At 48.6% G+C, this 11570-nt stretch overlaps 6 protein-coding genes across 6 annotated transcripts; 2 read left to right on the top strand and 4 right to left on the bottom strand.

The window, feature by feature from the left end:
- Positions 1–308: 308 nt before the first annotated feature.
- Positions 309–638, bottom strand: N7508_008762 (uncharacterized protein; the record flags this gene model as incomplete). Its single annotated transcript, XM_058466825.1, has 1 exon — positions 309–638. One exon carries the CDS (start codon positions 636–638, stop codon positions 309–311), a length of 330 nt encoding a protein of 109 aa, XP_058314671.1.
- A 141-nt stretch (positions 639–779) lies between these two features.
- N7508_008763 (putative acyl-CoA:6-aminopenicillanic-acid-acyltransferase) lies at positions 780–2317 on the bottom strand (the record flags this gene model as incomplete). Its single annotated transcript, XM_058466826.1, has 3 exons — positions 780–1415; positions 1476–1876; positions 2305–2317. 3 exons carry the CDS (start codon positions 2315–2317, stop codon positions 780–782), a joined length of 1050 nt encoding a protein of 349 aa, XP_058314672.1.
- On the bottom strand, positions 2318–3837 carry N7508_008764 (glycoside hydrolase family 1 protein; the record flags this gene model as incomplete). The annotated part of the gene is made up of 2 exons (XM_058466827.1): positions 2318–2451; positions 2505–3837. The coding sequence occupies 2 exons, from the start codon at positions 3835–3837 to the stop codon at positions 2318–2320; spliced, it is 1467 nt and encodes a 488-aa protein (XP_058314673.1).
- Positions 3838–4109: 272 nt separating this feature from the next.
- N7508_008765 (glycoside hydrolase family 95 protein) lies at positions 4110–6338 on the bottom strand (the record flags this gene model as incomplete). Its single annotated transcript, XM_058466828.1, has 1 exon — positions 4110–6338. One exon carries the CDS (start codon positions 6336–6338, stop codon positions 4110–4112), a length of 2229 nt encoding a protein of 742 aa, XP_058314674.1.
- An 821-nt stretch (positions 6339–7159) lies between these two features.
- N7508_008766 (putative MFS sugar transporter protein) lies at positions 7160–8784 on the top strand (the record flags this gene model as incomplete). Its single annotated transcript, XM_058466829.1, has 2 exons — positions 7160–8107; positions 8155–8784. The coding sequence occupies 2 exons, from the start codon at positions 7160–7162 to the stop codon at positions 8782–8784; spliced, it is 1578 nt and encodes a 525-aa protein (XP_058314675.1).
- Positions 8785–10961: 2177 nt separating this feature from the next.
- On the top strand, positions 10962–11285 carry N7508_008767 (uncharacterized protein; the record flags this gene model as incomplete). Its single annotated transcript, XM_058466830.1, has 1 exon — positions 10962–11285. The coding sequence occupies one exon, from the start codon at positions 10962–10964 to the stop codon at positions 11283–11285; it is 324 nt and encodes a 107-aa protein (XP_058314676.1).
- Between the last annotated feature and the right edge of the window lie 285 nt (positions 11286–11570).

An 11570-nucleotide genomic window follows, 5' to 3' on the forward strand; every position in this document is an offset into this window, starting at 1 on the left:
ATGGTGCATCACTTCGTTGGCGACATCGTGGAATAATTGTCTCAGGTTTAGTCTTTCAATTATTGCTATGAGGAATTTTATCCAACGTACGGAAATCCAACAGAACCATCATCTCCTTCAAATCTGCCACCGTGTTTGCGCCATCAGCACCCCGTAGAATCGTTTGCTTTAGCGCCGCCACATCTTCAAAAGCTCGTTGCACCTCCTTGCCCAGAGGTAGTTCAAAAGGCTGGTCTCCCGGCTACGAACAGCCTGCCCAGCAAGTCGTAGTCGAGGCATGTGAAGGAGCAACTGACCCAGTGTCCTTATCACTGCTTCACGGCGCTTGGATGATTCTTGAGAATGTTCTGGAGACTCAAGGTGGTCACGAAATCGTTGCGTTCTTCCTCCCACGCACCATGGTGGGGACGCTGGGACATCGTAGGGTAAGAACCGAATTCTTTGAATAATCGATTCAACTGCGAATAGCCACTTGGACGATAAACAGAGCTGCTCGATTCTTCTTGAACGTAGCGCTGCCGCCGCTCGTTATGTCTTTGCAGCGCAGTTTCGAGCTGTGAAACGATCAGTTTCCTGGAGAGACAGAAAGAGCTGGTAGGATTTATTGTGAGACCCTTTATCACTACAAACAGGGGCATGGATCATTTATCTCCTAGACTGAGAGACTAGAGAGCAGACCTGTGTCACACTAACAAATAAATCCAAGCACGCACAAATACCCCCGTTGTTCTTTCCAGGGATATCAAAGCATTGTATCAAGATGATCCGAAGTGTTTTATTTAGTTCCAGGGCATTCGCAACACAGGTCCTTCTTCCCCAGATCCAACCCGACCAAAGACAACCTCTGCTCCGAGATTATTCGGATCCAAGTTCATAACAATGTTGAACAAAGAACTACTCCTGCTGGTAATAGGGCGCGACGGATCCTCTTGGCAGCAGATCGCCTGTGGCATGTTGTACGTATCAGAGAAGATCCGGTCTCGCAATAGAGCAGGAGTGATTGAATCGCCTTTGACTCCCTCCCGAATCAACTCTTGCGTCAACTTGTGTAGTCGCTCCAACCGAATTGGGGACCCAGACAGCCATGGTGGCTCATTCACATAGCGGTTCTCAATGAAGTGGTTGGTATGCCTGATGATCCCCGACGCATCTTCTGCCATATGCTTGTCTCCTACCGGCGATAGTTCGAGCCCTAGCGCTGTTGTGCCGTCTGCGCACAGAATGTGCTGGGCAGAGGCTACACCACCCAGAGACTCGAGGGTTTCCACGGCGTTCTTCACAGATGTGCTCTCTAAGCATAACCGAAGTGCAACGTGAATTGGGATCTTGCTGCTGATCATTGGTTTGGCGCGAATCGCATTGAGACAAGTTCCAACACCGGCAGAATTGTATCCGATCTTGCCAACAATTCCTGCCTGTTGACTGTCAGTAACGTGCACAATTGCACGGAAAGGCCATGCAAAAATAGTACTGACCTCGGTTACCATATGGATAGTCGGCTTTCCAGCCTGCTCAATTGAAACCATAGCCAAATTCTTCTTGACATTCGCCGTCCAATCCCAGTTCTGAGAGAGTACTCGCGCCCCATCGCTCTTCTTCCAGCACAATGTTGTACAGCCATCGGAGAACTTCCCCAATGCGATCTCACTGCGAGAATTGAGCGCTACAATATCGAGCACATCTTGCCCAGCACCCTCGGCGATTCCTTCCATCTCGGCGTATATATGGGGTGTCAACTTTTCGAGCGTTGGTTGAAACTCCTTTGCGACTTCGCGTACCTCGCTCCAGGATAACTTGGATGTATCTTGGAACATGCGATCGTAAATGGATATTTGATCACGGATTTGCTCTCGTAATGAGCGACCATGTTGTAGCCCTATCTAGTTGCACGTGTTAGGTGGAGATGCTGAAGAATGATGTCACGGAGGATGTACTTCTCGGGGGGAGCCCGTCAGAGTGAGCCTGATCGGTTCGTTTTCAGACATGAGGGAGTTGATACAGACAGCTTTGCAAGGCGCAAATGCATTGAGGCGAAATATATCAGTATTGCAGTTTATCAGCCGAGCCGAGCTCCCCTCAGTTGGGGTCAAGCGGGGGCTTTGCCGATAAGAGTCGCAGTGACCTGCCCCAACTGGCAATACCCTCAGATTGTACCTCGGAAGGGAAATTGTATGTTTTTGCCTACGCTTGTGGAAATAAGGTTACTCCAATTGACTCCAAAGCGCACAAGTAGCAGTCATTGGTTGAAATGTTATCAATTTGTAAAGACAAATAACGGTGGTATCACTCCGTGATATGTCCTACTTTGCAATCGCATCTATGCATCTTTGATCAAGTGCTTGAACAACTTATCTAAGTAATAGGCAGACTGCTTCGGATATCGTGTCTTCTCCTCAGACACAAAGTCAATCCATGTACAGCCAAAACGATCCGCATATCCAGCTGCCCATTCTAGACCAACAATGTTAGTAAACCAGCCATCAAAAGGACAACGAACAACTTACCCCAATTATCAGTAAAGGTCCAAGCAAAGTAAGACCGAACATCAATTCCATCCTCTTTCACAGCCCGCGCCAACGCATTACCAACATAACCCTCAAAGAAACTGATCCGGAACGTATCCTCCAGAACCTCAGGCGTAGGCGCAACCTCACCCTTGGCGGTAGTTCCATTCTCAGTAACATAGATCGGCATCTGGTATCGCTTATAGATCCAATTCAACAACTTCCGGAATCCAGAAGGCGAAGCACGCAGCCACGGAGTATCACTCTCCTCCCCACGAGGCACACCCTGCTTATTCTCATCATGAATTTCCACATTCCCTTTATGGTCATTGATATCAGGCGGCGCATCCGTGTGCTTCATGAAAAAAGTCGTATAACTGTTCATCCCATAAAACGCCGAGCTCCCAAGCACAAGCTTCGACTCTTCGGCCGTAAACCTAGGCAACCGATCACCCAGCTGCGCACGCATCGACGCAGGATAATCCCCAGTCTTATAAAGCGGGTCCGCAAACCAGGAAATTTCAAATTCACGCGCTCGCTCCGCAGCCTCTTGGTCGCGTGGGTCCTCTTCGTCCCAAGCCTCAGACCAATTGCCATGCAATGTAATTCCAATAATCCCCTTCTGCTCAGGCTGGAACTCCTCGCGATACAAGCGCGAGACACGGCCATGTGATACCAATTCCGTATGCGCGACGATGAAAGGCTCAGTGGATGAATCGCCTTCCGCATTGCGCTCGCGAAATGATGATCTACCGGGTGCATGCACTCCCGCCGCATATCCAGCAAGTGTATACACGCCAGGCTCGTTATATGTGATCCAATGCTTGACGCGGTCACCGAAGCGCTCGAAGCAGACACGGGCGTATCGGACAAAGTCCGGCGTGTATGCCTCCTGGTTCAGCATACCCCCGTATCGATCTTCCAGTGCTTGGGGGATATCCCAGTGGAAGAGAGTGAGAAAAGGTGTGATCCCATGGCGGAGGAGCTCGTCGATCAGGTCGGAGTAGAACTTGATTCCTTCCTCGTTGACTGGGTCGTCTTTGCCGCCCAATGGGATGATGCGTGACCAGGCTAGGGAGAAGCGGTAGGCGTTCACGCCGTAGGATTTCATCAGGGCTACATCTTCGCGGTAGAAGTCGTAAGCTCGTACGGCGTCGTCGGCGTTGCTTCCGTCGGCGATCTTGCCTGGCGTGTGGCTGAATTCGTCCCAGATTGAGATGCCTTTGCCGTCTTTGTTCCAGGCACCTTCTATTTGGGCTGCTGCTGTGGCATAGCCGTGGAAGAAATCAGGTCGGAGGACGTCTTTGAGGTCTTTGACTGAGTTGAGATCCATGTTGGGGTTTGTGGCTGGATTGTGTCAAGGGTTTGGCAATTTATTCTGAGTTAGCTTTGGGAGCTTGGGTCAATAGAGTGAATCATCCCGCAGGAATATGTCTTCAAGTATCATTTAGCCTGGCCTTGGGATAGGGCGTTGCTCCGTGATGTTTTGGGGAAAGTCTGACAATGAGGGGAAGTACAGCTCACATTCAGAGAATTATTGGTCCTTTTCATGCAACGAATAATTGTATCAGAGAAACAAAAAAATATGTTGTCCACTATATCAATCTATCGAGCTTGGATTCTATGCTGCCCACGACCTGTAATGTCCACAGACCCATTCTCACCAAAATCAAGAACGGTCTTCTCTCCACACTCCGACCTCACGGTAACAAAACCAATGACCTTGCCATTTTCCCAACTAAACTGCAGCTCGAATCCACCGCGCGCCCGCACACCCCGAATGGACCCGGTCCAGCTCCTCGGACACGCAGGAAGGAGGCGAATCACCCCAGGCTGGGATTGAACAAGCATTTCAATAATGCCTGCCCCGCCCCCGAAATTACCGTCGACCTGGAAGGGAGGATGGCTGTCCATTAGATTGGGTAAGGTCGAATTAGACAGAAGCAAATCCAGATGCTTGCCACATTCCTCAGCTTCGAGTAGGCGTGCATGCAGATTGATCAACCAGGCCCGACTCCAGCCAGTATGGCCGCCACCGTGTTCTGCGCGTCGACGCAGCACTACTCCACATGCATTTGCAAGTTCAGGTGTTTGCGCTGGCGTAATTGCATTTCCGGGATGAAGGGCCCATAGATGTGAAGTGTGACGGTGTCCAGGCTCCACCTCGGCGTAGTCGTTCGCCCATTCTTGTAGATAACCTTCTCTAGCTATCTGCATTGATGGGAGGCGTTTCCTGGCATTGTGTAATGCTGAAAGAAGAGTATCCTCGACATTTAGTGTCTTAGTGCAGGACTCGAATGCGCTGAAAATAGCATCAATGATTTGAATATCGATTGTCGATCCCTCGCATAACACCCCCTTTAGTCCTTCCTGGTCGTAAAACGAATTCTCAGGAGATACAGACGGGTTGGTGGTAAGATGTTCCCCCTTGGAATCTTCAATCAAGAAGTCAAGAAGAAACTCAACACACCCCCGTAAGATCGGAAACATGCGACGAAGGAAGGCTTCATCGCGAGTGAACTGGTAATGTTCCCAGATGTGGTAGCAAAGCCATGCTCCACCTAGTGGCCAGATACTAGCCGGCATCCAGCGATCGACTGGTGCTGTATCAGCCCAGATATCCGTGTTGGAGTGGGCTGCCCAGCCTCGACATCCGTACATGATTCGAGCCGTATCTTTTCCGAATTTGGCCATGCGTTCCAACAAGTCGAAGAGAGGAAGCTCGCATTCTGAGAGATTGCACATGTTTGCACCCCAGTAGTTCATTTGAAGATTCACGTTGATGGTGAATCTAGAGCCCCATGCCGGATGAAAAGAGGGATTCCAGATTCCCTGCAGGTTTGCGGGTAATGGCTTATGTCCATTCCTACTGCCGGATATCAAGAGGTAGCGGCTGTAATTGTGATAGAGCGCGATGAGTCCTAAGTCTCGAGATGACTGAAGGCGCTTGTCCGTTGGAATGTATGGAGAACTGCTTCCCAGCTTTAGTTCCATTCGATTATACAGTGACCAATAGTCTTCCATATGCCGCTTCACAAGATCGGCGGAGGAAAGCTTCATGGCATCCTTGATATTCTGCTGGGTCTGCTGATCTACTTTTTCATGGCGAAATGTCGTTTGTGCTGCAATAAGCAGAAGAGTATCGCATGAATTTACCACGAGGTTGTTCCCAATCCTGGTGATTGTGCTGTCTTTGTCTTCACAGCGAAGAGAGACTATACAACACGCTCGGTTGCTGTCCTTGCCACCAGGTGTAACATGCATAGTGATTGAATCATTAGTAGCATAGACATCATCTAGCCATTCATTCGTTTCATATTCCAAGTCGCTCATGCGGGTCAATCGGACGACGAATTCAGATTTGACTGATGAACGCACTTGAATTGCAAGCACATCATCAGGAAAACTGGCGAAGATTTCTCTCTGATGACGAACACTTTGGTAATAATAGCTGACATATGAAATGGAGCTGTCTAAACCCAGTGATCGCCGATAATTAGTGACCTGCTCTGGGTCATGACCAAAGTCCAAGAACAAGTTCCCGAGAGGTTCATAGTTTCGCTGGCTGATCGGGTTGGCAAAGAATGCCAGCTTGGCTATCTTCTCAGCCTCGACATGATTTCCCGCGCGGATAGCTCCTCTTAGATCTGGAAGGTATTCCAACGCATCACGCGGGTTGCGATCTTGGGGGCCTCCATACCACACGGAGTCCTCGTTGAGTTGCAGCATTTCGGTGTTGGTCCGCCCATACACCATGGCGCCTAAGCGCCCATTTCCGACTGGCAGCGCAGAGTTCCAATCGCTTGCAGGCCGTTCGTACCATAATTCAGACATAGTACAGTAGAGTTGGAAGGATTCTCAATCTTCAAGTTATTTGTGGTCTGATGGAGGATCGGCACTTCGGTCCCTCAGCTGCTCACGTTGGATTCTCGGTATTGAGTCTATTGACAGCCGGATATACCAAGATGTAGTGTATGAGAAGAATAATTAACAGATAAGTCTTATTTGGAGATAAACACATGCCCGTTAATGCAGTGTCAAGTTCCAGCCCTAATCGCTTCCCCAGATTTCGGTTGAATGCCCCTTCCCCACGCACTTCAACTCTTTGATCCGGTCATCAGGACTAGCGTTGGCAACTTAGAGACCTTGCTATGAGATCCCAGTCAAATCGAGGCTACTTCCCCGCACTCGCTCTCTAGTGGTGGGAAATCTCGGCGGACGCAGTGAGGATCCAATAAAAAAAAGCAAATATCCCAGGGATGATCGTTCGACTGTACAATGTGACTGACGCCAATTCTGCGCCTGTGTTGCTTTTGACCAATAGTCGCTGGTCCTAGGGGTTATATCACGCCACTACAAATGAATTTGGTGGCCAATTTGTCCTCTTGACTCCCGGTCCATTACATTGCTCCGTGGCGGAATAGGTCACTGAGCAACATTCTAGATGCCGGTGGTGCATCTCGCCCCTAGTTTCGCTAGGTAGCCTTTCCCGCCGAAGCTGAAATACCCCAGCATATCCTTCTTGGCTTGACTGCAGATCGCGGGTTCTCGATTCATATTTTGGGGACTTCCTACAACCCAGTTTGTTTCCTCTTCGCTACCTCCACCGGAAAAAAATGGTCAAGTCGGAGGCTGAAATTGCCATAGAGGCAGAAATGGGCAAGCTAAACACCCTGGAGCATGTTGAGGAGGTAGCGCTGGCGCGCGTGACGGAGGAGGACTTGTGGAAGTTGTCCCAGGAGTCATTGAACGTATGGTCATGGTCTGGATTCCGCCTGGGTCTCATCATGTTTGTCCATGGCTGCAACCAGGCTGGCTTTGGCATTGACTGGGGAGTTATCGGCGGTATCAATTCCTTGGAGCCGTGGCATGAATACTTCCGCTTCGGTACTGCCGGTGGTACATATGGCCTTGTCAATGCCCTGATGCAGATTGGAACTGTCTGCGGTGCACCGTTCATGGCTTTGGCTGATGTGATCGGCCGTCGTGGAATCAACTTTGCCGGCAATGCGATTGTTATTTTTGCAGCTCTCCTGCAGGGTCTGGCCGTTAATCTACCAATGTTCATGGCCGGACGATTCTTCATGGGTTTCGGCACTGCTCTTATGTCGAGCTCCCAATATATTGGTGAGATATCGCCTGTTCACCTGCGTGGTCGTATGGTCGGCTTTTTTGGGGCTTGCTTCCAAGTCGGCAGTTTGACCATGCTCGGTGCCATGATTGGGCTTTCCACTCTGCCCGGTAACCTTTGCTGGCGTATTCCCCTCATCCTCGAGGCTCTCTTCCCAGTCATTGTCTGCCTAGGTATTTACCTTGTCACCCCCGAGTCGCCTCGCTACTATGTCATGAGGGGTAATCGACAAAAGGCCAAGGAGGTTGTGGCCAAGTATCACACCACTAGCACGAATATCAATGAGCCAATTGTCGAGATTGTTGTTAGACAGATTGAGGAGTCTCTCGAAGCCGATCGCAACCGATCGGGTACCAGGGCGTTCTGGGATTATCGGGCCTTCTTCACCAAGACCGCGCGGTACCGTCTCCTGGTCCTGGTTTTGTATTCGATCTTCCAGCAATGGAATGGCGGCAGTATTATCACATATTATGTAAGTAATCTGATTTGCAAACTGAGATATTTATTAATATTGAGTAGATGACACCCTCATTGCAGCAGCTTGGAATTGATGGCACAAAGCAGCAACTCGGCATTACCATTGGAACCACGGCAGTCTACTTTGTCTTCACGGCCGTCGGATCGTTCCTCGTTGATAAGTTCAACAGGCGAACTTTGATCTTTATTGGTCTGATCAGCATGATCGTCTTCCAAACGGCCACTACCATCACATCGTGGCAGTATAGTCTCAGTGCCAACACTGCTGTTGCGGCACTTACTCTTCTTTGGATCTTCCTTTATCAGACCTTTTCTGCGACGTTTATTGCGACCATGCACAATCTGTACCCGATTGAAATTCTCTCTCTGCCTCTTCGTGCAAAGGGAATGGGTCTCTATGGTCTGATTCAAGGTGGTGCTGGAGCCGCGCAGACGTACGGAATCGGAGTCGGTATCGCAAAGGTGGGATACAAGATTTGGGTGGTGTATATCGTTTACAACACTGTCCAGCTTGTCTTGTCTTATTTCATCTTCCCAGAGACTGCCGGTCTCTCTCTGGAGGAGATTGATACGGTATTCGAAACGCCCGGTGTTGCACCGGTCAAGATGTCGTTGGACATCCAAAAGGCCAAGAAGGAGAGAAGCGCCGCGGGACGGGACGAGGAAATTTAGGTTTATGTACTGAGCTTCTGTAGCGAGAATTAATTAGTCAAAATCAATGAAGTGCAATCAAACCATTTTATGTATGTTTCCTATCGTTGTTTCAGCCAAAGTCTGGGTGTTTCTAGGTGCTATTGGGGCAACCATTTTTCAGCTTCATATTTGCTCATTATATTGTCCCGTAAATTTATAGTTTAGCTTCAAGTTGATTCAAAATCATACACAGATCTGGCAACGAAATTGCACAGGTGAAACAGGTGAAACAGATGAAATGCGTCGGACCCGATATAACCCTGTGCCTACCCGTCGGGGGGTTGCTTGTTCTGTTACGCAGTATCCGTCTTATATCTTCTCAAACGTATATGAGACAACAGTAATATGAGCATCCACACAATTTGACTCTGCTGAGGTCCCAGAAAGGCATGTGGTAGGGGTCGATTCGTATATGGCAAAGCCTCAACATCAGATGATCTCACGAGCCCTAAAATGTCCGGACGCTTGGTTGGGCCCATTTCACTTCCCGACAACTTTGTCTGATGGAACTCTTTTTTTTTTCCTGAAAATAATTACCGCCGGTCCAAAATCCAACTTTACTCTACAGGTCCACTACATTCTGACCTGCAGCGTTGTACAAACAAATCAGGTGCTGAGTTAGATCATTGACCTCTGGCCCCGAAGCTCTTTTTAACTTCTAGTTTTCAGCAAGGTACTATTTTGACACAGCATTATTTTAATCTCCAGTATTTTATCATGTGATTTTACCAGAAGAACAAAACGGTCAACGGGCTTCTTGCGTGTAGTGGCACAGGCCGTGTGGTGTGGTGCTCTGCTGCCCTAATATGGCCATCCCTGAAAAAAATTGACTGGTGACGCAAGCCGGAGAAAGTAAGTAGAGGAGCTTATTGGTACAATTTAACTGGCGGGTCTTTTCAGGTACTGAAGACTTATATATGTCTCTACTTGAGCAAACTCACCAAATTAGTTACAACCTGACCCAGACGCAGCATAAATCCACATGACGTTTATATTGCCAGCAGATTAGATGCACTTTTCTTCAAGGGGGATGTGCAATGTGTGCAAGTGTCAAAGTTTCAAAGTGAAAGACGATGGCCCGCATCGAGATCTTTGCAGTAATATGAAGAATAAACAGCGGGTACGGTGGAAATGACGGGCAAACTACATCAACACTATTTTCGTGTAGTGCGGCTGCTTGCCTGCGAATGTCTACTCCGCAAGATCTCGTGGCAAGATTAAAGAGAGCAATGAGAGAAAGCCAGTGTTAATAGACTTCCAATTGGTAGCATATCCTAGACATGCCTAGTTTGTGACTGAACAGATCTAATTCAGCTTGTTTGCAGCCGTCTATAGCGCCATCTGTGCTCCACTGCATATCATAGGTTCTCTGGTACGGGCCCTGATACACAGACATGTACGCAGGCCATACGGGCCGTGATGGGACTGCTGCACCTCCCAATTGATGCTTTGCCCTTTCAGCGAGACTCCTTCAGCCATGCACGCCCAGTTGCGTGGTCTGGCGATTAGAAGATTGGTGTCACCATGGCTTTTCCAATGAGGACATTAGGTGAGCTGGCAATCATATCGATTGGCTTGATGGATCTCATCACGAGACAGAAGGCAGTATTTCCAGAAGAAAAACGGGTCATCGCCGCTCAACACGGGATGTGCAGGGCCCTTCTCGAGTACGGCTCTCGGAGGCACAATTAAGTAAATTCTGGGCTAAGCTGTTGGGTTTGTTGAAATTCTTCTTGATGTTGCGTGTGTCTTTCAATCTGCTTCTATTTCTGGGTTGGCTTTGACGGTGGCTACGCCCCATCTGCAGCTTCGAGGTGAGTGTGATACCAGGGTGTCGGGTATTGGAGTATTGGAGGGGCGATGTTTCCTTCGAAGAACAATGACGGTGAACATGACTTTGGGTATAATTAACAGTTCGTCACTTTTGTTTTCTGTCCTCATTGCCCTCTCGGTATTTCATCTGCTTTTCGCTTCATTTTTCATTCCTATGTTTGCATTAGGAAGGATATTACTGATCCACCTGCTTCGCCATTGCCGGTCTGATATACAGACCTCATTTCCTGATACTACCTTGTTTACCGGCGTTGTTTTCAACAACATACCCCACTGCTATACCGACTCTAGCGCATTCCTATAAAAACATATTCTCTTCCGAAATGTCCCCAAAGAGTGCACAAGACAACATGGTGCCCGAGGCTCAAGGACTCAAATACAACAAGTTCGAAATGACCCTTTTCCTTACGCAACTGGCGTGGCGATCCACGTATGACGAGCGCATGGCTTCGCAGGATCCAAACCAGACCTCGGTCACCGAAGCCCAAGGCCAAATTCTCAAGCGCTGGAAAGCTCTGATGGACAGTGAAAAGGAACTGGCAGGCAAGGAGGAAAACTTTTCTCCTGCTGTCAAGAGAGAAATGGCGGTTTATGAGTGGAGATACAAAAGGCTGGAAGCCACAATGGATACACCTCAGAAAGAGTGAAGCACAACTTTTTCTTTCTCTGCTTCTACTTTGGTTTTCTGTCTATCCAGACAACATAACATGGAGGCATTGCTGGCGTTGGTTTAAACTCTGCAGCGTATATTAATCTACATTGGCAAATATGATGTTCTTTTGATTTTCGGTTTAGCATTTTGTTTATTTCTTGATCTTCAGTAGCAGGACTTGTTCCTTCTGGGAGTAAATGTAGGTGAAATTTCCTTGCTAGTCTCGATTCAAAATCTCCAAGTCATGTCACACAGCCGCTCAATAGTACAAGGTCAATGA

This window comes from Penicillium antarcticum (genome assembly GCF_028974205.1).
Source record: "Penicillium antarcticum strain IBT 31339 chromosome Unknown utg000009l_segment0_segment0, whole genome shotgun sequence".
Lineage (NCBI taxonomy): Eukaryota > Fungi > Ascomycota > Eurotiomycetes > Eurotiales > Aspergillaceae > Penicillium > Penicillium antarcticum.